This window comes from Tursiops truncatus, chromosome 21 (assembly GCF_011762595.2).
Source record: "Tursiops truncatus isolate mTurTru1 chromosome 21, mTurTru1.mat.Y, whole genome shotgun sequence".
Taxonomy (NCBI): domain Eukaryota; kingdom Metazoa; phylum Chordata; class Mammalia; order Artiodactyla; family Delphinidae; genus Tursiops; species Tursiops truncatus.
The window spans coordinates 4716230-4741314 of NC_047054.1; the positions used below are offsets into that span (position 1 = coordinate 4716230).

Here is a 25085-nt window from a genome sequence, read left to right on the forward strand (position 1 = left end):
CGTCTCCTCTACTTCCTGTGTAATCTATGACTCCAGGAAATGGTAGATACCTATCGAGACAGAGAAGCACAACTTCCCTTGTAACCAGCAGGACTCTGTGGCCCTACGGGGCCTTTCTGGGACAGAACCCTCCCCCATATCTGCTGTCACTCCTCTCTGAAGTACCCAGAAGTACCCAGATAATAGTATCTCATGCATATTTCTTGAGTTTTTCAGATGCTAGAAACCACAACCAAATGGCAGAAATTAACTACCTGATGGTCGTGAGCGCATAGCCCCTAGACCTTCTGGCGCCTTAGGATTGATAATGTTAACCACCTTATGACCTCAACATCAACCAATCAGAGAATTGCACACGAGGTGATCACACACCCTGGGATGCCCTTCCTTCACCTGGCCTTTAAAAATGCTTTGCTGAAACACTTTGGGGAGTTTGAGCTTTCTGGGGGTCCACGAGCCACCCATTCTCCTTGCTTGGCCCTGCTATAAACTTTTCTTTGCTCCAAACTCCGATATTTAGGGTTTTTTGGCCTCACCGTGAGTTGGGCACCCTTTCGAAGCAGACTTTCAGACCCATGAGGCTTATTCAAGGAGACAGCTCAGTTTCTTTGCACAGCAACTTTTCTCCTTCTACAGAAAAGGTATTCTGGCTAAATATATATATATATATATATATATATATATATATATATATATATATATGTATGTATATAATTCCCAGAAATACAATCTGAAGATTGCAGCCTTCATCTCTTGAAAGACCTTAGTAATTGTCAATGATTTGAAGGTACACTCCAATGTCACATCAAGGACCATGCTTGCTAGAAACAGCTCATTTACACTCAGAGGGAAATAGTCAGAAATAAAATGTGGGAATGTAGCTTTTCAGATATCTTAGCAGTTGATTCTTGATAGAATTGATGTTAAAAAGTTCTAGCATTGATGATATTTATCCCAATATGAAAGCATCAAGGTCACTTCCTAAATGTTCTTTCACTATGTTGTTTTCCAGAAGTGTAAATATGACAGAGTGTCTAGGAGCTGCCTAACAGTGGTTTTATCATAAATTCTGAATGATGAATGACTTTCAGACAGTCCTAAGCATCCCACAGTGAGCTCTAATAATACCAAAGGAGATTTTTATGATGAATACAAATGACCCCTAAAACCCATAATACATCATGGAGAGTAATATCACAACAAGAAGGGAGAAGAAAATGAACCTCTAAATAGGCATATGCTTTTATGTACTTTGATTGAATTTGTATTCTTTCACTCCCTCAATCCAACAATAAACATTATTATGGAAAATAAGAAAAATATCTTAAATATCTCTGAAAATTTGATCTGTAAGGAAAACTAATATTGCATTTCTATTATAAGACATTTGCATTATAATTTTTACTTATTAGCTAAGTTTAGTATGAAGATCATGCTTTACACATGCTCCCTTCTGAAAAGATTTTTACATGTATTCTCACTTAAACTTTAAAATAACTCTAAGGAAATATTCCCATTTTATAGACAAAGGGACCGAGGCATTAAAATGACACTTTGGCTAGCTCACGGGCTTAGTGAATGATAAAACCAGGAGTAGGAACTTTGGTTGTTTGAAAATTGTACATTAGCCTTACCAACTACCTAAGAGTCACATAAATTAATTTTAAGGCTACCATTCTAGTAAATCTTATTGTGTAAAAAATGATTCCCGAACTTAGAGGCGTTTCATTTTATTTTGTCATGACTTTGTGTGTCAGGGGTCTGGGCAGGGCTGGGCTAGGCTTATCTCACCTGGGACTCTGATGCAGTCATGGTCTGGAGGTCAGCCAGGGCGGCAGTCCTCTGGGGGCTCAGCTGGCCGAGATGTCCCAGAGGGTAACTCACGTAGCTGCGCTGGAGACTGGCTGTTGGCTGGGAATGGAGCTGGGGCTCTGTCTCTGGATGCTCCCAAAGATGCCCCTCCAATGTGTGTTGTCTCAGTGTAGCAGGACCTCTTCCATGATCTGACTTCCCTCAAAAAGAGCACCTGGAAAAAGAATGAGGCAGAAGGCGCAACCTTTCATGATGTGGCTCGGGAAATCACGGCGCCTCCTCTACTATACTCTACTCGTTAAAGCAGTCGCAAGCTCTTTCCAATGTCAGGAGTGTTAAATAATTTGTGGCCTTTTATTTTTAACCACTACTGTCTCTAAGGTCACTTTTCCCCTCTGATTTCATTAAAGAGAAATTTTTTTTAATTTTTATTGAAATATAGTTGACGTACAACCCTCTGATTTAATTTGAGCTAAATATCTCTCACATACGTTTATGATTAATTTTCTAATAAAAACAAAAAAACCCACTAATCCAATTCATTCCTTTAGAGGTAAGATAAATTCTAGGTGATTTTTATCAACTAATTTTAAGGTAAGAGACCTGCTTAATTTGCTTTTACGCTCAATGTTTTATGTTCTTAATTTTGATTAAGAGGAGGGCATTCTAAAATCAGTCAGGTCTACAAAGACTAACTACAGAAGAAAGTGATAATTTCAAAAAGAGGAAGAAAACAGATCACAAATCTCTTGCTCTTAGTAACTCCTATTGCTCTGTGGTCAGCTCAGGGCTTTTTTGTGAGGGAAACATGACCTCTGCATAAATGACAAAAAGGATAATGGAGTAAACATCTGTGAAGTTTATATAATCGTTATCAGTTTTTTCTTGATGACAGTTCAGTACCTTTTTCTAAAACCGAGTAGAAAGAAAGTAGCTCACCTAGTTGGATTTAAAGCATTCCCTCTAACTAATGGTGCTATGCAGTGAATGATAATATTGCCTATCTCAGGATGCTCTGTAGCTGGTTCAACATCTTTCAGACAATGGTACCCACACACGACAGGCCACTCCATGTATCAATTATTTCTTCAACTCAGTTGAATGCTTAGAAATGATAGGTGGGAAAAGCCATTGCAATTACATTTAAGATAATAATTTTATCCTATGCAACAGTTTACATCTATGTTCTGTGTCAAAGTTTTGAAACGTTTTTGATCAGATTTTGGTAATATGATCCTCACAACAACTTTGGAAGGTAGACAGAATCACCATTTGCAGTCACATTTTAATGCTAACTATATAAGGTTGGTTAATTTGCACACAAACTCCTAAAGGTAGATGGAGAGAGGACTAGAACTGGGGCCTGATTCCCCCAGTACTCTTTCCATCAAATTACTAACAGAGGAGGAGCCACCATGACAATGGGGAAGGGGAGTCTGCTGGGTTTGTTATTTGGCCAGAATAGGTCTGAGCTATTTCAAAAGCCCAGGTTATCTGGAAAACCCAAGGTATTTCAGGAAAGAAAACATGTAGTGGTTTAAAAAAAAGGGGGGGAGGGGAGCATCAGTCTAAGAATTGAAGAACATGCAAATCATATCTTTTCTGTTATTCTCAAGTTTAGAAGATAATTTGCTGCATTAACATTCACGGGCTTTGAGAAAGAAATGGAACCGTCAACAAGATGTGACGGCAAATATGTGAAATCATGCAAGTGAAAGATAATATGAAAATATAGTTATCGTTGTGGTAGTTAGTACCCTTGGGAGATATTCTATTGCTTTTTAATGTTGTTAATATATGGTATTTTCAACTTAAAAATAAATCTGATTGATTCCTCAAAGTCTAGCTTTTGAGGAAAATGATGATGTGGAAGAGCTGGGAAGGTGTAAGACATGCACTGCTTCCTAAATAACTATGTGATTTTTGCTCCACTTGATAATTTTGGTGATCTTTTACAAGCAGGTGGTGGAAAAGCGGATTGTATGTGGCTCTAAAGTTGTTTCTACTCAAATGAGGATATGTCTGAATCCACAAACCCCTGTGTCTTAAGTAGTGTTGTCTACTTGAAGACAAAATTAGTCTCTGAGCCCCACTCTGACAGTCTGGTGGCGAATTCCATTTCAATAACTATGGGTGTCCTTCTGTTCCAAGGTCCTCAAAGTTCCTTGGGTGTGTGGAGACTCACCCAGAACTGACCACACGGGGATGCTCCACCGATTCTGGATGCCTCAAACACGTTCATGTTCCAGCCCCACATGGTCCCCGAGGGTCAGCTTCCATGCTTCGGAGCCACTCAGCGCCTTTGACAAGGTTGCGGACTCTGCGATTACAGTCGGGTATCTCTGCAGCTCTTTCCTTCGTGCTCAGAGGCGCTGGTCTCCTGCCCTGGTATAAATTTCTCCAGGGGCTCAGGATTCTTGAAAACAAAGGCCAGGCTTTAAAATCTTGCTTCTGCCACTTTGTTTGGGAAAGTTATTTAACTTCTACAAGCTTCAGTTTCCTCATCTGGAAAATGGGGATAATAAAATTGGGTTACTGTGAGGATTAAAGGAGTTAACATGTTAAAAATATTTAGAATGGTCCCCGGTACATGGTAAGTGCTAACTATTGATATTATCATCATCCAAATAAGACAGTTCCTGGAGTTCGAAGGTCGTGAAGCAGATCCGTAAGTTTTGAAATCTCTCTATGTAGAATGTGTTTATACGTAATATTTTCAATACCTAAATGTACACTTTGTTCAATTAAGCTTAGAAGAATAAATAGAAAGAAACAGCAGTTTTTAAAGCAGCTCTGCACTCGTGCATGATTTGGGGAGAATCAGAATAGAAGTAACATTTGTAGTGTCCTCCTTACTGCTGGTTAAGATGGTACCAATGGATCTAGGGATATGTTTCCAGCCTATATTTAAATGGACAGGAAATAATAAGACAGCAAGCAGGTGGCTATTAACCCCTCTTGCCCAGTGAGGTAAGTATCTGATACTGAGTAACAGGAAAGTATTTTAGAGAAAAAAATTTTTTTTTCTGAGGAAATCCAATCTTTTGTGCAACAAGATAATTCCTCCTCAAGCCAAGGCTCTATCTAAAACACCTCCTCATCCCAGGAGCAGTAGAGTCACAGAGGTCCTTGTTAGAAAGTCAATCACAGCAAATGTTGTGCAAAAAGGAATCAGATCCTGTGTTTTAACATTAGAGGAAAAAAATTAGAAAACTAGGACTCTGTCCTAAACTAATGCAGCAAAGGCAAAATAGAATACTGCTTTTGTTTCTCGTTGAAGTAAAAAAACATTTAATAGAACTAATGAACTAACACTAATGACATTTTGAAATCCCGCTTGTTAAAGTTCATTGTGTTTTGTCTTTAACATACAAATCACAAAAAATTCTACTCAGTATATAAGTAAATAGGATCATTGATCAAGTTTTACCAGTTAGATCTTGAGTTACAGTATCAAAACAGATCCATGTCTAAAAACTGTTGACCCTTTAATCACATTCAGTTCTCCAGGAGGATCTAGTGTATTTTTTTTTCATTTCATTTTTACCCCAACTATAGAATTTATAATGAGAATGAAGGAAAAAAATGTATTAAACAATATATTGGGAACTCTTATTTCCTTAGCATTCTCTTTCCCCAAACTTCTTGGCTCCCCTGCAGACACCAAGTACAGTCGACTTTTTCTCTTGCACTGTGCTTCACATCTCTTTATTTTTATTACCAGAATAGCCACTCTAGCCTAGACCTTTACCATCAACCTCATGACCAAATTATTGCAAATGCTCTCATTCTTTTCCCATCTCACTCTGTACAGTATATTGCTCATAGACTATACTTTATAAAACTCATCTCTACTAAAACTCTTCAGTACCTTTTCTGTAGGGTTAGATCTAGTTCCTTGAATGACTGGGTCTCATCTCACGTCGTTTCATATTCAAGATCTTACGTCAAGCTGCCTTCCATTATATAATTTCTTCCTGTCCTCGAATTACGGCCTCCATCAAATCAAGTGGGCTTCCTTCCAGCCCTCTGAATATGTGCCGTGGAGACCCCATCTCTGTGCCTTTGCTTGAGTGGTTTTCCCATGCCTAGAACAACTACCTCACTAAAGTCACATTTCTTTGTGTCTCACTAGCATCCTAACTGGTGTGTGAAAATTATTTGCAATGTCTTCTTTTTCTGAATTCCTACAGCATTTCTGGTAACGGTCTGTGTTCATATTAAATAATTCTTTACATTGATTTCTAATTGTTTCATTAAAATAAAATATGCTGTATATTGTGAGAGATGAGTAATTACTCCCAGGATGTATCTATACAGTGAAAATGCAAAGATGATTAGTTCAGATATCTGATGAATTTTAATATTCCTCTACATCCAATTCAGACCTTTCAGAACAAATTGTCCAAGTAGATCAGAGGAGTGGCTGGAGAGGAAAGGAGAAACAAACTGAAAAGCACATCCTCAAGCCCACCTACCTGTACTTAGGCAAATTTCTGCAGGCAGCTCCTGTGGGTGTAGTTTCGGTGCACCTTTGTCTCTCAGAGGTCTTCTGCTGCTGCTTCCGTCTCTGCTTTCCCCATTTTCAACAATCATGAATGCTCATCAAAGGTACTTTTGCTCTGATAGCAGCAAAAATAGTTCAGTTATAAAAATCAAGCTTTATGTTGGTTATGGTCTATGGTCTTAAACTTAGGAATACCTGAATAGTTTTTCATTAGAGTTTTACATATTTATCTCAGAATGACATGATAGGCTTTTTTTATTTTTTTAATCTGAGATTGATTGAGAGAATCAGAAGCGCATGCAATCATCTCTCAGGGTTGCAGGGGAAATAGGGTAGTGAGGGTGACCTCCAGATGACAAGGAAGAACACAGGTATTTTTGACATAGCTTACCTTCTAGTTATTGCTTCAGTGTTAGTTAAGGAAGGGAACTTTGAAATAAAGTTATGTAGTAGAACGAATTGTGGAATCACAAATGATTAAAATTACAATAATTGTAAAATCTGAAGGGTGTGATTTCCCTACCAGATACTAATGTATCAGACAACCACAGAGGAGACACGGGGAACAGCAGGCATTTGAATGAAGGAATTTCAGTGGCACAAAGAAGGTGCCCTGCCACTGGAGAGGCTGATGGTCCATTCTGGTTAATAGACTGAAGAATCAAATCCAAGACTTCTGAATGGTATTTCTTAAGACAACATTTAATAAATGCAACCCAAATAAATGCAACCAAAAGTTTTAATGCATGAATGGCAAGCATATTCAGGAAAAATATGTGCTTGCTGTACTAATTAAGGAAAGATGAACTTTGCCTGAAACAAGGTTCAAATTAGCTCCGATAAAATCAATTAAATACAGGGAAATAATTCTTGAATTAAAAATTCCAGGGCTTCCCTGGTGGCGCAGTGGTTAAGAATCCGCCTGCCAATGCAGGGGACACGGGTTCGAGCCCTGGTCCGGGAAGATCCCACATGCCGCAGAGCAACTAAGCCTGTGTGCCACAACTACTGAGCCTGCGCTCTAGAGCCCATGAGCCACAACTACTGAAGCCCGTGCGCCTAGAGCCCGTGCTCCGCAACAAGGGAAGCCACTGCAATGAAAAGCCCAAGCACCGCAAGGAAGAGTAGCCCGGCTCACAGCAACTAGAGAAAGCCCGCGCACTGCAACAAAGGGACGACACAGCCAAAAATAAATAAATAAATTTTAAAAAAAATTCCAGAAAGCCAACTTTTAAAAAAGATGTGTTCAGCCACTATGGAGAACAGTATGGAGGTTCCTTAAAAAACTACAAATAGAACTACCATATGACCCAGCAATCCCACTACTGGGCATATACCCTGAGAAAACCAAAATTCAAAAAGAGTCATGTACCAAAATGTTCATTGCAGCTCTATTTACAATAGCCCGGAGATGGAAACAACCTAAGTGCCCATCATCGGATGAATGGATAAAGAAGATGTGGCACATATATACAATGGAATATTACTCAGCCATAAAAAGAAACGAAATTGAGCTATTTGTAATGAGGTGGATAGACCTAGAGTCTGTCATACAGAGTGAAGTAAGTCAAAAAGAAAATGACAAATACCGTATGCTAACACATATATATGGAATTTAAGAAAAAAAAATGTCATGAAGAACCTAGGGGTAAAGCAGGAATAAAGACGCAGACCTCTTAGAGAACGGACTTGAGGTTATGGGGAGGGGGAAGGGTGAGCTGTGACAGGGGAAGGGTGAGCTGTGACAGGGCGAGAGAGAGTCATGGGCATATACACACTAACAAACGTAGTAAGGTAGATAGCTAGAGGGAAGCAGCCGCATGGCACAGGGATATTGGCTCCGTGCTTTGTGACAGCCTGGAGGGGTGGGATAGGGAGGGTGGGAGGGAGGGAGACGCAAGAGGGAAGACATATGGGAACATATGTTTATGTATGACTGATTCACTTTGTTATAAAGCAGAAACTAACACACCATTGTAAAGCAATTATACCCCAATAAAGATGTTAAAAAAATAATAATAAAATAAAATAAATAAATAAATAAAAAAGATGTGAGATGTAAGATTTTTAGCTTCCAAGGCTCAGTTGAGAGTAATGAAGGAATTTTATAGAGTATTTTATAGAGTATTTAAGGAAAATAGGAAGGACTAAATTGTTTATTACATTGGCCAATTGAACTGTGGGAGGAAATAGAAAAGCCCTACTGGGCTGTGTAAATTCTTCAACACCTGTGTTAAAAGCCCTAATGAAAACACATTAGCAAGTGAAAGGAAAGCCTGCCTAAAATTTGAATGTCAGATGCTTGGAAGATGAAAGAGGATAGAGAGCATGCAGATTACAAAATCACTAGGAAGGCTACCAAGAGACGGAAGGAGGAATAGCATTGCGGGGGGTGGGGGGGCGGGAGCAGAAGGCATCACGGCATTGAAATCTTACTGTGGAAAGTATGTACTTGGTGTTAGGCCACCTACTATTTTGTTTAAATGGCAGTGGAACATATGACAGAAAGTTGACAAGGATAAATCATTCTAAGCTAGGAGTATGAGTACTAACAGGGAGAAATGCAAATTTTAAAACACAGTGATTGTTTGTAATGTAAGACTACCCTACTACTCTATTGGTGAAATTTCTCCATTGGGCAAGAATAATTTAGGGAAGGATAAATGGCTACAGCCTTGAATCTGAGCAGTAAATAGGAGTCCTCGCTGGCAGCATTTGTGAATTAAGCCACGATATAATAGGAATCAACGTCTTCTTGGAGAGCAAACACTTGAAAAACATCTATCACTTGGTTACTCAGCTTTTGGAAACAAACCATGATAAAATACAGGTACTATAAGGCAGAATCAATAATGAGCAGGAAATCTGTACACTGTTTAAAAATACTCCGGAGCAAACCCAGGAAAAGTGTAAGCTATGCATCAGAAAGAACCACCTCCCATCTTTCTTCCTCCTACCCCTTTGCCTAACTCTGACTCTTTTTCTCCCACCAGTTACTGCCCCTCTTTCCCAACTTCTTACACACAGAAACTCACAGATAGCACAGTTACCTGGCAAATAATAAGCCAGTATTATCAAAAATATATCTTTTCAAAGATGGTTATTTTTCCAAATGAGAACCAAAATCCCATATATTGTGGCAGATTAGGAACAAACTAGAAATCTCGAAGGCCAGAAATAATTCAAGGTGTACTAATATTATCCCAGTCTCTCAGGATGAACATCTTGGAGTTCTTTTTCATTCTTTTTCTCCTTCATTCCCTATATCTCCCTTTTTAACCTAATTGTCCCAAATCAAGATTGTAATAAGTACAACTTCTGGAGTACTTCCTATAAATCTGTATGAATATATTTCCTCTAATGCTCAAAACAATGGGTAAGGTAGACATTACAGCTCTCTTCCTGGAAGTAAAAGAATTAAGGCCCAAAGACCTACAGTGTTTGCCCAAGGCCGTTTAGTGGGCAAATGCCAAGAGCTGTGTCTTAACCAAAATTCCTTTCATTAACTTGAGTTCCTTTTCTTATAACCCATCCCCGTCCCCCCCAGCAAGGCCTCATCACCTCTTAATTACTGCAAGAGCTTTGTGACTTTTAGATGCGTCTCCCTTTTTCAACCCATCCTTCACAGTAGTTCCCAAGCAAAGCTTTCATATCAGTAATAATTTGTGACATCTGTTTGATCTGTACTTTCAGAAGAATACAGCCAGTGGGAAAAGGATCCGAAGGAGGGCAATTAGAGACATCAAGAAGAAGTAGAGACAACAGTGTAGTAACAGACTGACTGAATTACGACTCTGAAAAGTCAAAGCTTAGACGAGATATGACAGATGCCAATAATATAAGAAGAAAGGAAGGGAGTGAACACAGATAAGGCAGCAATTCAGAAAAATGCCATGAAGCTCAAAGGAGTGATGAGTGGAGAACTTTTAAAGGTCTAAAAGGAAAAGCAGCTTAATTGGATGAATAATAAACTTCTGAAAATTCTACTCTGTGAGATGCTAAGTATAAAAAACATGAATGCCTTCAAGATGGCTTTGGATAAATCTCCAGATAATAGTCCTGTAAAGAATCATGAAGGGAAGCTTCTGTAATTTGGAATACATTTTAATTCTTTCGAGGTTAACATCATCTATATTAGTTAATAACTTCCTTTTTTAAAGGACACTCTGTGGCTATGGTTAGAGACAGAATCATAGGCAGAGCAGTTAAGAATCTCATTCCACCTATGACTCCGCCACCTACTATCTTGGTCAATTCACCTGTTCTTTCTAAGCTTGAGGTTGATATCTGCAAACTGGGGGAAATGATAATTCCTACCTCAAAGTATGATTGTGAAAATGAAAAAGATATCTATATCTATGTCTATATCTATATATCTCCATGCCTAGGACATGGTAAATATTGAAAAATAGTTAGAGATCTATGAACCTTCCCAATAATTTTGAAATAACGATGAGAACCAGGGAGCAGGAAAGGAAGGGGAAGGGAGGGGAAAAAGGGATTGTAAAAATGGAAATAAGCCGGGATATTTCAAATAAATACGTAGTGTAAGGAAAGCCAAACAAACTAAACATCAAAATTTCTCAGTTAACAGGAAAAGTGGAGATGAAAAATTAGTAGAAATGATTGAAACAGACAGTAACCAAATAATCTGACAAGTTAATGAATCCATTAGGTAACCCTCTGCAAGGAAGAAAAGACAAGATACAAAATTGTATGCAGATGTAACTTTTTTCCCCCAAGATAGTCCCCAAATGGTACTAGCGCTGTCACAGATAAAAGCGAAGGGAGCTCACATGCACACTGCTTTGAAGTCCCATCTCAGTGGTCCAGCAGGAAAAGAGAGGACCTCAATTCAACGTAAATGTGGCCCATGAAGGGAGCATCATGATTGGATTTGTTTAATGTTACTTCCCCATTTCATAGAAATTTGATGTACTGATAGTTTAAATAATTTATTTGAAACAATGATAATTTAAAAGAGAGTGAAAATAATGATAATAAAAGAAAATTGAATATTGTTAAGCCAGTGAAACCTCAGGCCTGACCTTTTGCTATTCGTCCACAAGCATACAGAGTTAATTTAGCAAGTTTTAATGGGAACATTAACTGCTTCGCGGTCAATCAGGCTGTGAAGCTCTTCCCTGTGCCAGCTCTGAAATGCGATGGTGGAAGACCAGCAAAGCTTGAGGCGTTTATTTCTAGCCATTTCCTGTGCCTGCCTGAAATTCCTCTTCATCAATCTCTTGATAGACTCTTAAAAAAAGCATTATCCTCTTCTTCTGACCTGGAGGAATTCTCTCCTTCTCTTTCAGACTCTGAGTATCAGTCACTCTTTAGTGTTATATCAGACAATTTGATAACCGTTCAGAGCTACAGTCCATATGAAGGGAGAAAAATAATTTTTTCCCTCCGATTCCCATCTAATAAAGTGTTCAAATGACATTTTGTAAATAATTTTATCAACCATGCTAGAGGGCTAGTGTCCTGTGGTCCACAAGCTGGATTCATGGATTTTTGCCATTAGCTCCCTTGGTGTCACTGGTCATCTGAGACTCTCTTGGCCTTTTTTATTTTTTTAAGGAAGGAGAAAATAGTGTGCTCAGATGTGGGAGGGTTAGCATAAAAAACGATGTTATCTTTAAAAGGGTTTTATATTTTTGCATAGGAGAAGATGTCATAAGCAGAAAATTTATTTTTATAATCCTGTTAACCTTTGATTTATGACCTAATATTTATCAGGAAATTCTGTCACTTATAGAGAGCTATCATGTAATTTATATCAACAAGCTCAACTCTTCATCCACTGATGCCAGAGTAGTCTATCCAGTGAAATTCAAAATCGAGTAAAGTGTTATGTATATGAAGGAATTTAATAAATTGCAACACGATTTTCTTTATTTGCTTATTAGAAAATACAAAACAAAACAAAACAAAACTGTGGATTCTTTCCCAAGAACAAGTTCATGTAGTAATCAATAATCATCTGAAAACCCAAAGGAAAGAATAGAATACATTCTCACTAAACCAAACGGCTTCAAGATAAAGTGCTGTGATGAACGAAGAAGAAAACATTTAAAAATGTATCCATTGTTAGACGTGTTTTACAATCGTCCTTGTGCTTCTCTGGGTATAGTACAGAGAGGGGAGTGTACCCTTCTTTGTGATTCAGAAACTTTTATTCTGAGAGAACAGCCTTTTGACCATCATTCCCTGTCATGGGAGTAATTACAAGAGAATGAGTTAAATCGATACTTACTCTAAACTAGTCCCCTGACTTTTTTTTTAAAGAAAAAAGTGGAGGTAAGCTTTTTATTTTGATATTTGTCTTTTAATAAAAAGCAATGAAATACAGTAAAAAAAAAAATCACCAATTAATTGCACAAGCTAGGTGATGAGTTCATTAATGTTTTATTTTTATCACCTTCTTTACTTAAAGTCTGAAAAGGTTTTTTTAAAGAATATAAGATTTGAATGAGTTGGAAGAGTGATTGGTAAGTGTTCTTGGCACATCAAAGAATGTGGGAGAAGTCAGAATAATAAAGGAGAAAAGAAGAAACAAAGACTTGAAAACAGGTTCAAATACCACTGAGACCAGACTGAAGTTTCTCAACTCTGCTGACAGTAGAAACACCTGGGAAGCTTTTAAAACATAGTGATGCCTGAGCCCCACTCTCAATGGTTCTGACTTAATTGGTCTGACTTTGGACCTGGGCATAGGTATTTTTAAAAGCTTTCCCTTCTTTTAATATGCAGCCAGCGTTGGGCATGCCCTGTATTAGGCCAGCACTTCAGGTGTGGTGCATGGGCCCTGAGGGTTCCTGAGACATTCCCACGTGGTCCATGAAGTCATAACACTTTTCATAATAATATTCAGGCATCATTTGCCTTTTCCACTGTGTTGACACTGGCAATGATGGTGTAAAAGCAATGATGGTGTAAAAGCAACGATGGATAAAACGGCTGCCACACTAGTATGAATCAAGACAGTGGCACCAAACTATGCTAGCTGTCAACCTATTTTTCACAATCACAAGCTTGAGGTTAAAAAAAAAAGCCAGTTTCTCTTAAGAATGTCCTTGATGAGGCAGAAAACAGTATTAATTTATATTAAATGTCAACCCTTGAAAACGTTTTTTTTAACGTTCTGTGTGACAAAATGGGGATTACACATAAAGTATGCCAGCTCTGTAGTGAAGTATGATGTTGTCATGAGGAAAACATTGTGATTGTTTGAATTGTAAGCTAAAATTAGCCAATGTTTTTGTAAAAGATGTTTTATTTGAACAAATGATTAATAGGTAAGCTATAGTTACACAGATTTGGGTATTTGGCAGACATTATATTGAAAATGAATAAAGCAAGCCTGGTACATCAAAGGAAAACAACCATCAGTAGGTGTCATCAGTGATAAAACTTGAATTTTTACGTGAAAATTACATTTTGGAATACTTACCTTCACAACAGTGAGATTTAACAGCATCTCACAGGTACCTGACTTTTCTTATGAGATCGGTAGTTACAATAATAAATATTACTTCTTGGTATTGTATAATGAAATCATAACTATTTGTAGGAGCTCCATAGATCAGCTACTCAGTATTTTCCAGATGACCAATGCATGACGTTGCAATAGCACACATGGGTAAAAGATGCTTTCAAGTACAAGATAAGCCAATGGATTTCAATGTGATAGAGTAAAAGAAGTTCACTGATATGGTATCAATTCCTATGTTGCACATAGCATTTAAGAAATTATCACTTGTCAAGATTTGGTGTTGTATCAAAGAAGAAAATCCCAAGTTAGCTGATGAGACAATTAAAATACTCTTCCCCTCCCTTTTCCAAGGACACAGCTGTGTGAGGCCACAGTTTCTTCTGGAACTTCAATTAAAAGAACACATTGCAACATGGAATTCAGAAAGAGAAACAAGAATCCAGCACTCTTTCTCTAAGCCAGCCATTAAAGAGCTTTGCAAAAATGTAAAGTGATACATCACTCTTCTCACTAAATATGTGTTTGTTTTGAAAAATCTAGTTATTTTTCACAAAATATTTTATGTTAACATGTAATGGGTTTATTATTTTTTACTTAATAAATAGATGTTTATAATGTCTCCATTTTAAGTTTTAATACGGTGAATATTGATAGATGTAACACGCACCTACCTACATTGTGGTTCTCAGAAATTTTTAACCGTGTGTAAGTGGTCCTGAGAACAAAATATTTGAGAACTGCTGCCCTAAACCAGAGGCAGGTAACAAAGCCCGGTCAGACGACTGCTCTGACCGATACTAAAATCCCAGAGAAGCCAGGAGAGTGTTGAGGAACCATGTGACATTGTCAAGGGAAAGTGACAGACCAGAGAGATGGCTTTCATGGTAGAGAAAATGACAGCGATTCAGGCACGAGAAGACTGAGACCTGAACCCGAGCTTTGATTCGGATCTGTGGAAAGGAAGATGCAAACATTCTGACTGCTCTAGAAGAAATTATTCTGATTTTTAAGGCAAGGAGTCAGAATTCACTCTAAGAGTTTGTCTTGGGGTGACTGCTACTGATACATACACCCCATGGTTGTTTAAGGGGTTGGGAGGCCTGGAGGAAGAGCATCAGAAATTAAGTCCTGCTTTGCTCTGGTGAGGTTCTTCCTGCCCCCAAATTCTTTGTGATAATTTAAGATAGCCTGTCTCATTTTTAGGATTTTACTCTCTGTATGAGGCTCTCTGAATACATCCATTCAGTTCTATTTATTGTGTCGGTCTTGAATGTGTTATATGATGTATGTTCACGGGTTAGACATCTCTGGGAGCGGGAAAGAGAAACTGGCCATGGAGCTCTCGAGTGGAGTTTGAGGCCCCTCAGCCTGGGGTCTCAGAGCACCAAACCATGCTCCAGGAAGGGCAAAGACTTCGGGAGGTGAGCTCAAGATTACCGAGAATAAGACAAGTTTCCACCTTTGGGATACGATCGGTTTTGCAGAAGGCTGAGCGTGTTCCTTTACTCTGGGATTCTTCACTGGGTTTGATACATTTTCAAGAGCTGACTGGCTTGCTGCTTGTTTAACCCTGCTTCCTATGAAGTGCTCCTTGAAAATCAAATTGCCATGTTACACTTGCATTGTGTGTTACGCCTGGAGTGTTGTCCTTTGAAATAGATTGGTCAGGGCTGCTATTCACAGCAGAGCAAAAAGCAACCAGCTTGATATTGACACCGAAACTGTGCTCTCCTGGAGAGAATGCCAAAGTAAGTTATCAGAGACTACTCTTGAAAAATAAAAGAGCTGAGTAGGAAACACACACACACACACACAGCCCTCTCTCCTTGACTAAACACGTCTTCATTCAGCGGGAGTACTCACATTCTCAGGCACAGCTGAAGAGTTCTCCTTCTCAGAACGTTCTCCTCTCAGAACGAAGGCAACGTCTCCCTGACTTCTCATTTATAGCTTTGCTTCCGACCCTTCTGTGCTAGTCATATTCATGCACCATCGTCACCTGGCATTGGATGTGTGGAGGCTGCCTTTATGGCCTCTAGGAAAAGGACATTCACTCCAGTTCCTGAGGGACAGATATACAAAGTCAGCTTTCAAGAAATTTGCTAACTGACATGGACTTCTTCATTCTGTAACCCCATTTGGGGGAAAATAATTTCAAATTGGCCTCAGATATTGGAAATACATCGAGTTCCAAGAGGTCAATATTGTCCATCAAATATTTTTCTGAGAAAGGCGACGCTGAAGGCACTATCATGGACCCAAAAAGCTACCAACACTTTAACTTTGTAACATAGCAGGACGTTCAATGAATTTATTACCAGTGGTCTTGAATACCTGAATTAATAGCATTATTGTGACATAATAAAATTTTATGAAACGACCTGATCAAAATAAAGGTTTCTTTTCCAACTTATTCCTTATAAGAGATTTTCTGATCATCAATTAAGACTTTGGAGTTCGTCTCGGGACATGAATCCACCACCTTCTCCTCAGGTTGCCGGCTTCTCTGATTAAAGCACCTTTCCTTTCTACTGACACTTGCTTCTCGAATTATTGGCTTTTGAGTGGCCAGTAGCCAAACCTGAGTTCGGTAACATTTTGATGATATTTGTGTGGAGAAGGGAAGGAGAAGAATCTATCCTTCTCAACGATAAGTGCTTTGGTTTTCTTTAGTCTAAAACATCTTCATTCCTTTAAATATTTTACTTGAGATAGTTCAAGGTTTCAGTTAATAGAAATGTCTCAAGCATTGCGCTGTTGTCATAAATCACTTAAACTGCCAGGTTATATTTTACAGCTCCGGTCGCTTGAGTATTTACTGTAAGGCACCAAGTGCAATAATTTCCATTTTTATAATTAACGAAAACATCTGGAAAAATAATTCTAGTTGGTAAGGCCAGAGTGAATGCAGCGTATTCTCAAAATGTTGTCAAAGTTCTTAAGTATCATGCCCTGTCGTGAACACATTTTAATTAGAAGAGTAAAGGGAACGTACTTACTAAAAGCACAGTCACCGACACTTTAACGTTGTGATGAGCCACCAGTAACAAGATGCTGCTTGGCCATCTTACGAATGCCCTTCTTTTCAATGCACAACTCTCTTTTTTGGTGCATTTTTCTATAATTTTCGAAACACTTCCTCAGTCTTAACTCATTAAATACTTCCTCCATGAGAGCAATTAAGCCTGAATTTGGGTCTCCCAGTATAATTCTGATGACAGTATTTAACAATTATACTGGTCTCCCCAAATCTCTCCTACTCTCCAGCTACCCAGTACTCATATCATAACCTTAGATGTAAGAGAGTCATCCAAGTAGTTCTCAGCCATGGTGCTCAAATAACTCACTTTGGAAATGCCCCATTTTCACATTCTTTATATACACATTATTCTTGAACTTGTTTTCTCATCTGTGGAGTGATCATAATAAAATCTATTTGTATATGTATATTATATCAAATACCATATTGTATACCTCAAATATGTAAAATTTTTATTTGTCAATTATACCTCAATAAAGCTCAGGGGAAATCTTAAAAAAAAAAAATCACAATTATACTTGTCTCAGACCTAACCTATCTACATCTTTTATTCTTTAGTTTGACTCTGTTATCTTCCTGAACTTTTATGTCTATTCATTCTTCATTCTTTAAAGAATGTAGTCTACTTTCTTGTTATACTAGACAGCAGTTTGGCTGTGCTCTTTTTCCTCCAAAATTTCTCCTTGCTCCCAAGGCCCCAGGTAGTTAAGTTATCCTTGACCTGAACCTACCATCTTCCCCTCTGCCTTTTCACCTGTCATGCACCCTTGAACATGTCTAATACATGCCCTTACCAGAGCCTTGCCTATGCTGAGATTCTTATTTATATCTTAATCATTTTCTATATCAAATACTACCTCTACCTCATTTACAGCCCTCTTAAATCTTTAATCTGTGAGTTTCAGAAGATCTAGGATTCTGCTGCTACACCGTTAGCTCTGCATTTTTCAAAGCTCTATATTCTCGACCTTTTCCTATAATCATTAAAGATTATACCTCAAGGCTTTTTCATCCTTTTTTTTAAAAAAAACTCTCAGTTACCAGCTCACTTGGTTTATTCTTGATATCTTTTAAACTTTCTTATACTCTACTCTTGAAATGGTCCCATAAAAAAAAAAATCGCAATACAATGTACGTAATCTCCATTGTGTTTCTGTGAAGTTTACTCTCACAGTATTATTCAACATATAGCAGTTGAATTCCTACAGTCTGTGCTAGAAAGTGGATGGGAACTGAATATAAAACGTTACGCTGCATATAGGGCATCTGCCATTACGTGTTTACCGAATTGATTCCTCAGTGTCATCATTATGAACCTAGATTCCTATTCGAGGCTGTAATAAAGGGTTGACTTTACAACTGAATGAGACAGTAAGCCCCCTTAACATTTTGAATTCTTGATCTCTGCTTTTTGTGGTTTCCTGCATTTCTCTGTGTCTTCTTGCCTTTATCAGTGTGGGTACCAAGAAGCAACCTCTCTCCCTAACTCTTATTTCTGCTTTGGTCTCCCGAAGTCTGGAATAATAGACATTTATAATGAAAATAATGCACAGAGTAAACAGGCTGAGAATCTGATCCTCATTTTTACGATGGCAGGAGTTCACCCCAAAAATAAGTTGTGGAAATTTAGTGCCTAGACTTGGGGAGCTGCACTTTAGCTCCTCAAAAGCATGTTTTGCTTATTCCATGGTGCTCTACTGCTGTATGACTTGGACACACAGGTTCAAAATGCAGATGTCATGAAATCTGTTAGTGAGGTAGCCAAGGGTGTGCTAAACATTTATTGCCCTCTAAGATGCGTGTGCCGTGGCCACTCCTTCAGGTGAAGAGAGTAATAACTTAGGGGCAGGCAGTAGGCAAGGGAGCAAGAGGAGAGTGGTTGGTGGTCTCCACAAGCCTCCCGCCCCCCCCCAGTTATCTGCCACGTGTGGTTAGTCCAGGGGAGGACAGGAGAGCCCCTCCCCCACCCCACCCCCTGCCGGGGAGTTTGAGATAAAGTTGTCCTCCAAGAATAAAATCAGGAAGATTCAAAAAGGTAATGGATGAGATTAGTTATCTGTGGAAATGACATACCTTAAGGAATAGTCAGAAAGATTATGTGGAGAAATTTAGAAACACCCTGAGGAATTTGACAATGGCAGAAACTTGATTGTATCCGTATATTTCCAGCAACAATCGAAACAAAGTAAATGGATGAAGCTGTAACACAATCAAGCAGGAAGCTAATCTGTTATAGTGAATAGATTAAGTGCTCTAATCACAATCAATTGTACCATAACCCACCTGAAGAACGAAGGTACTAGCGGATGCTGGGGGCTGGAGAGCCCAGGAAGCCAGGATTTGTCTGTGACCAGCTCCCTCCACCAGAAGAAGGGCAGCCTCAGCCTCCACTTCCAAAACTGAACCCGGGGCTGTTTCCATAGCAATTTGTATTTCAAAGGCTTAATTCACATGTAGATTTGCCTATGGGGAGAGCGAGCTTATCAGCCAAGCAGACTTCTCTATCAGTTTGGTGGCCAAAGGATTGCATTCTTAGAATTAAAATAACAGCCAAAGAGCAGTCAGTAAAACTAGTAAAGTAAGAGGATAATGTTAATTCAACAGCCGCTATGGAATGCCTACCATATTGAAGCCGATGGCCTAGGAGCTGGGAATCCCATGTTGAATAAGAGAAGACCCGTGCCTGCGTGGAGGGTTACGTGGAGGAAGACAGACATTAAACAATTATCCAGTACATTATTTTGTTACAATTGTGATTATTTCCAGGAAGAAAATACACAGGATTTACTTGAACAGAAAAAAACAAAAAACCCACAGAGGGCCCTGAACTGATCTGAGGTTTAGAGAAAGCTTTTATGAGGATCCCGTTGGTTGATTTACGCTTGTCTATATTACAAAGGGGAAAGGGACGGAGCAAGATGAGAATACACACAAGTTGAGGGAGTAAAATTAGATTAATACTGTGCATATAGTGGTGACAGTAAGTAGCTCAGAAATGACCTGTGACAAAACAATTATCCAGAGAGAGACTATCTAGAAGACCATTGCTAATATTCCTTTAAGAGCGGCTCCAAGAGAGGCTTACAGAGTGACCCACATTCCGGAGATGATGTACTCTTCAGAAGTGAACGCCTTCCAATATATTTAGACCAGACAACAGCTTTGAAGATTTTACACCCCTGGAGTTGACCCGGAATCAGAATTACCTATGCTCGCTCCCGAAACAAAATGAAGAGTTCTGGAGACGTGTTCTGGACGCACGCAGCCCCTTTGTAGAGCACTGGACAATCGGCTACAGCGGACAAGGTCAATTTGGGGATGCAAGACCGGAAGACATAAAGGTGGAATGACTGCAAAGTGATGCTGAAATAGAGCATTCTCCTGTAATTTCCTATTCGAGGCAGAGAAGGGTTACTGGAAAGTTTTAGATCAACCAAGCACATGCTCTAAGTGGGTCTCAAGGGCGCTCGAGCAGAAGCCGCGTTACCCAGGAACATGTTAGGAGTGGGGTGCCGGCACATAAAACATGGGGCACCAACATGCTGCACTGTGTAAGAGAGAGGAGAGAGAGCCCGCATGTGTCAGCTCCGCGGTCAGAGATCACAACAGAAAGGGAGCCGCAGCAGATGAAGCAGCAAATACGTGACTCGAAAAACTGTCCCTCGTTGCAAAAACACAGAGAAAATATCTTGGGGAGATGCTCCAAGGACTGTCAAGAGAACCAGTCTTACCGGGGCTAAGATTACAAGGCATTCAGCACCGATTCTTTAAGTCTGTACCCCTTAAACTTGTATTGAGAAATTATTTGTTTACAGTGTGATGCAAAATGTTATAGGGGGTTTACCAAACCCCGCCTTTTAGAAGTTTACAGTTTCCCATATGCAAGATTTGGTGCCAAGGTAGCTCAACAGAAAGGAAATCAGTACAAGAGAAGATGGAAGGAAGGAAGGAAGGAAGGGAGGGAGGAAGGAAGGGAGGAAGGAAAGAAGGAAGGGAGGGAGGAAGGGAGGGAGGGAGGGAGGAAGGAAGGAAGGAAGGGAGGAAGGGAGGGAGGGAGGGAGGGAGGGAGGGAGGAAGGAAGGAAGGGAGGAAGGGAGGGAGGGAGGGAGGGAGGGAGGGAGGAAGGAAGGGAGGGAGGGAGGGAGGGAGGGAGGAAGGAAGGGAGGGAGGGAGGAAGGGAGGGAGGAAGGAAGGAAGGGAAGGAGGAAGGAAGGGAGGGAGGGAGGGAGGAAGGGAGGGAGGAAGGAAGGAAGGGAAGGAGGAAGGAAGGGAGGGAGGGAGGGAGGAAGGGAGGGAGGGAGGGAGGAAGGGAAATTCTAATGGACTGTGTACAAAGGGAAGGGTTCAGTTTTTTCTCTAGGTCTCTAGCTTCTGAAATCTTAACTTTAGTGAAACATTGTTTTCTTCTTAGTTCCCATCCCCTGTGAACTGTTCACTTGACATTCAAGACAGAATATTTCACACTCCAAGATAAAGACTGTTTGTTTTGTTTTCTTCTAAAAGTCTATTGGGGAGTTTTAATCAAGGAGACTTCACGGGAGTTTTAATATGTATCAAAGTGAGGGGATCCCATTTTAAATAACTATGTAGGGAACCAATCACTGACCCCATAGCGGGAAGGTAGAAAGAAAAGGTTTAAAAATGATGGACGGGAAACACGGCAGAGAGTGAGGGGCTGGACTGCTTTCAAAAGACACAAGAGGAGAAAACAACTGAAGATCACCTGCAAAGAGACTGGCATGCATAAATTATTTAATTATGCAAATACTTAATGTTAAAACCCCTTCAGAACCACAGTATTTTAGACTTGGAAAGGGATTTTAGAAATCTTCCAGTATAACCTCTTCGTTTAATGGCTGAAGACCCCGAGGTCCACGAGAAGTTCAGTATCTTGGCGGAGTGAGACATTATTTAGCGGCAATTATTCTTACCATTTAGAGGCAGGGCTGGAGTTAGAAACTAGGCAGCCTGACTCCCAGTGTATTCACTTTTTTTTTCCAACCTCACATCCCCATTTCACTTCAGATTAATTTACCTGTTAGAGCACACTTAAAAAAAATTGTCACGTGTTTATTCTAGTATATTAGATTAAATGTTTTCTAAAACACATGCAGATACTCTGCTCCAGAACAGTGGTGCACAAACGTGAGCCTGTAGAGGTTACCTGGAGAGCTTGTTAAGGCGGGCCTGCCTGGGCCTCCAGCCTGGAGCATTTACCAAGCCCTAAGGCGATGCTGATGTTGCAGGTTCACATTTTTATCAGCACGTTTCCTAGCACTGGCCCTAGGGGACAGACAGTAGTTACAGTAACCATTCTTGGAAATCTGTATGAGAACAATCAACAACTTGCAATGAGTGAACAACACGGGGGAAAAAGGACCAGCGCCACAGTTACTTGGTTAGCTCTAGCCATCGATCAGAGGCGTCATCAAGAGCCTCTTTCCAGGCCGAAGCGTCTTTTACAAACCTTTCTCTCTGCCTACAGCCGCCTCCTGCATGCCACCTGGCACACTCCTCATCCCCAGCCTTGCCTCCTGGTGTCTTTCAGGTTGTCATGGGAGTTCTCTCCCCTATTTTCTCTTCGAACCCCGTATCTGTCACACTGAACTGTGACTGCGGTTGCCGCTTTGAACGCTCACTTCAGCCTCGCCCAGCAACAGGCACAGAAATAACACCTGTTGAATGAATGCTTTTATAAATGAGGATAACTCGAGAGAAAACAAATATAAAGTACATATGATAGAACTAATTCGCTGTGAGTGAAATTCATGGTTCTTAGTTGTATGTTTATGATCTTTTATTTACCTATGTATCCGTCTATCCATCTACTCATCCATTTTCTCCTTAGTAGGCCTATAAATAAAATGAAAACTTCTGTCAAAAAACAATAAGCAGGTGAACATGTGTAAATGTAATTTCACGGGATATCAAATCTTTAATGCAAGTATTCGGAAAGTACCACCCCGAAGTTTAGCACCATTGACGATAATACATTCATTTATTGCTGTACTATCTCCCCTAGAGATGGGATTTTACTGTACCTTCTCCTCTAGTGTCTGAGATTACAATGGGGAAGAAAACCTTTGATAGAACCTGAGGTCCTTCTAAGCACATCCAGCCTTGCAGGAAGTCAGGCACTGAATTTAGTTGATGACGTTCCTGGCAGGGCCTAAGCACCTTACAGTATACTCATTTCCATTTTAAGAACTCTGAAAATTTTTGGAATTTTGTCTTGTTATTAAATGTATAATCTCATATTTCTCTGGACTTGTATGGAACACACATAATTCTTTTTCCTATCAGCCCCTCAGATTTCTAGATTGTTATCATGGTCTATCCAGCATATTGCCTTTAGTTAAAAAGGGATAGAAAAAAATGAAACTGTTTTTTGCATTTTTTAATTTAAGAAAATACTTATCAAGTACATTTATTAATTCAAATGCAACTATATATTTACTGTATATATCATCATTCAGATACATGTCTGAATATAATCTCATTCAGAAGGGATATATGGGAATAATAAGCACTCATTAAGAGAACTTTACAAATTGATTTCTGTCTTATCCTATTTCAATTTCCAATTTTACAGGAGCCTTTTGGTCATCGGTAGTATCCTTGCTTCCATATTTCTCATTTATAGAATTATATCCACATGAACATTAAGAGTATTATCAGAAGAAAATTGAAAGTGGCCATCTGCCATCCAGCCTTAGAACCGTCCTTGATTTTATTTCATGGTGACACTCCCGCCCAGTTCAAGACATAGCTGATAGACCTCCCTTCCACTTGAGGTCTCCATGTCTGTTAAAAAATGAGATACTTGAGTTTATGCAGCTGTTCACGAGCTAATTATCTGCAATCACTTCTGCTTACTTAATAGGCCGTGGTAGGATGTGTGTTTGCTGCTGTGCGGACTTTACACATTAGGTTTTAATGCGCTGATACGGTTAATTGTTGTGCTCACTGCTGCCTGCTAATAGACCATTCCTGAAAGCGAGACCATATCTCAATGGAATTTGCTTGGTTATTTAAATAAGTAATAACTACAAACTCAGATCCTAGATCTAGTGTTTACCATTTTAAGAACACACTTTTCTTTTTTTTTAGTGCGGGTCATTCCTAATGCATTCAAATTATTCAAGTTTGGAGAAAACGAGTTATTAAACTAATGAGTCCATAACCAACTCAGATAGTTAGATTTAACATTTTTCCTGCTCTGTTCAGTTTCCTAAATTGTTTTCTGCCATTGACAGCAAAATAAATTCTTTTTAAATGGAGCTAAACACTCTGAGTATAATAATATAATGAGAAAGATATATGCATATTAAAAGCAGATGAATATTTATTAATATGTAAACCAAGATGCCAAGGTGAGCGATTGGGAGTGATACAGAGATGTGCACACAGACAGTAGGTGGGGAATTGTTGTAATGAGACTGCTCATTTGCTTTGCAGTTTTGCATTTTATGATAGCATTTAGTCCAAAAGCTAGTGCTTAGTTTTAAAAATTTACAAGGCTGTTCTTTTGTTGACTATCCATATATTTGTGTTTCTGATGGCTAAAAATGGAGGCATAGTGTCCGATAGATGCTTTAGGCATTTCTCTGTCTTTCCCTTTCTGTTCGTAAGATCTCTTTTTTCCTACCATCACTTTTTCATTTCTTCATCTCTTTTAATTTCCTGTGTTTTCCACTCCTTCACTATTCTTTTATTAGAGAAGCAAACAGGATTTGAATAATAAATAGAAAGTATTTCAAGCCCAAAACCCTTGGCCTTTATTCTGCAACTTCCAAGAACAGTAGAGTTCATCCACTCTCCATGTGTTTGGGGGCCTTGCTCTGCCTTGTCAAGCACTGGATTCACCCTTTTAAAAATAGATTTCAGTGAATGGGACTCTATGCACTGCTGGGGCCCATCACTCTGGGTGAAACTGTGCGACCCCATGACCTGCTTTCCCAGAAACACTATATGCAGTGCTTCCATGTGCTCAAAGCCAGAATCTCTTCTGCAGTCAAAGAAATAGGGAGAGAAGGGGATGCGAGTGACTGTAGTTGATAAAGATTTATACTCGCTGTTGGGATATATGATTTCTATCTAGAAGAATGGATGCCTGGATTCCTATGAACCTCTTGCTCTCTCAGTTCTTCATGAAGGAAGGCTTTTCATAGTTCCTTCATGTTTTGTGTTCCTAAGTCTCTGATGTGTCACTGGAAACTTAAAACTGA

General features: G+C 39.3%; 1 protein-coding gene and 1 long non-coding RNA gene across 4 annotated transcripts in view; both read right to left on the bottom strand.

Moving 5' to 3' along the window:
* Positions 1–694: 694 nt before the first annotated feature.
* On the bottom strand, positions 695–20844 carry LOC117310034 (uncharacterized). 3 transcript variants are annotated; one of them, XR_004524301.2, is made up of 7 exons: positions 19480–20844; positions 19141–19320; positions 18931–19056; positions 15681–15879; positions 6291–6434; positions 3998–4317; positions 695–2026 (listed from the first exon to the last, which is right to left on the bottom strand). It is a non-coding gene; the product is annotated as an uncharacterized lncRNA (long non-coding RNA). The 3 variants fall into 3 exon arrangements; XR_004524300.2 differs by having other exon boundaries at positions 696–2026; positions 19141–20844; XR_004524302.2 differs by lacking the exon at positions 18931–19056 and having other exon boundaries at positions 696–2026; positions 19141–20844.
* A 246-nt stretch (positions 20845–21090) lies between these two features.
* The window catches only part of NEIL3 (nei like DNA glycosylase 3), a 109645-nt gene continuing 105650 nt past the window's right edge, over positions 21091–25085 (bottom strand). The window contains exons 10-11 of the mRNA XM_033848834.2: positions 22663–22710; positions 21091–22532 (exon numbers count right to left, since the gene is read on the bottom strand). Of these exons, the coding sequence (XP_033704725.1) occupies positions 22702–22710 (9 nt within the window). The 3' untranslated portion in view covers positions 21091–22532; positions 22663–22701. The remainder of the gene's footprint in view (positions 22533–22662; positions 22711–25085) is intronic.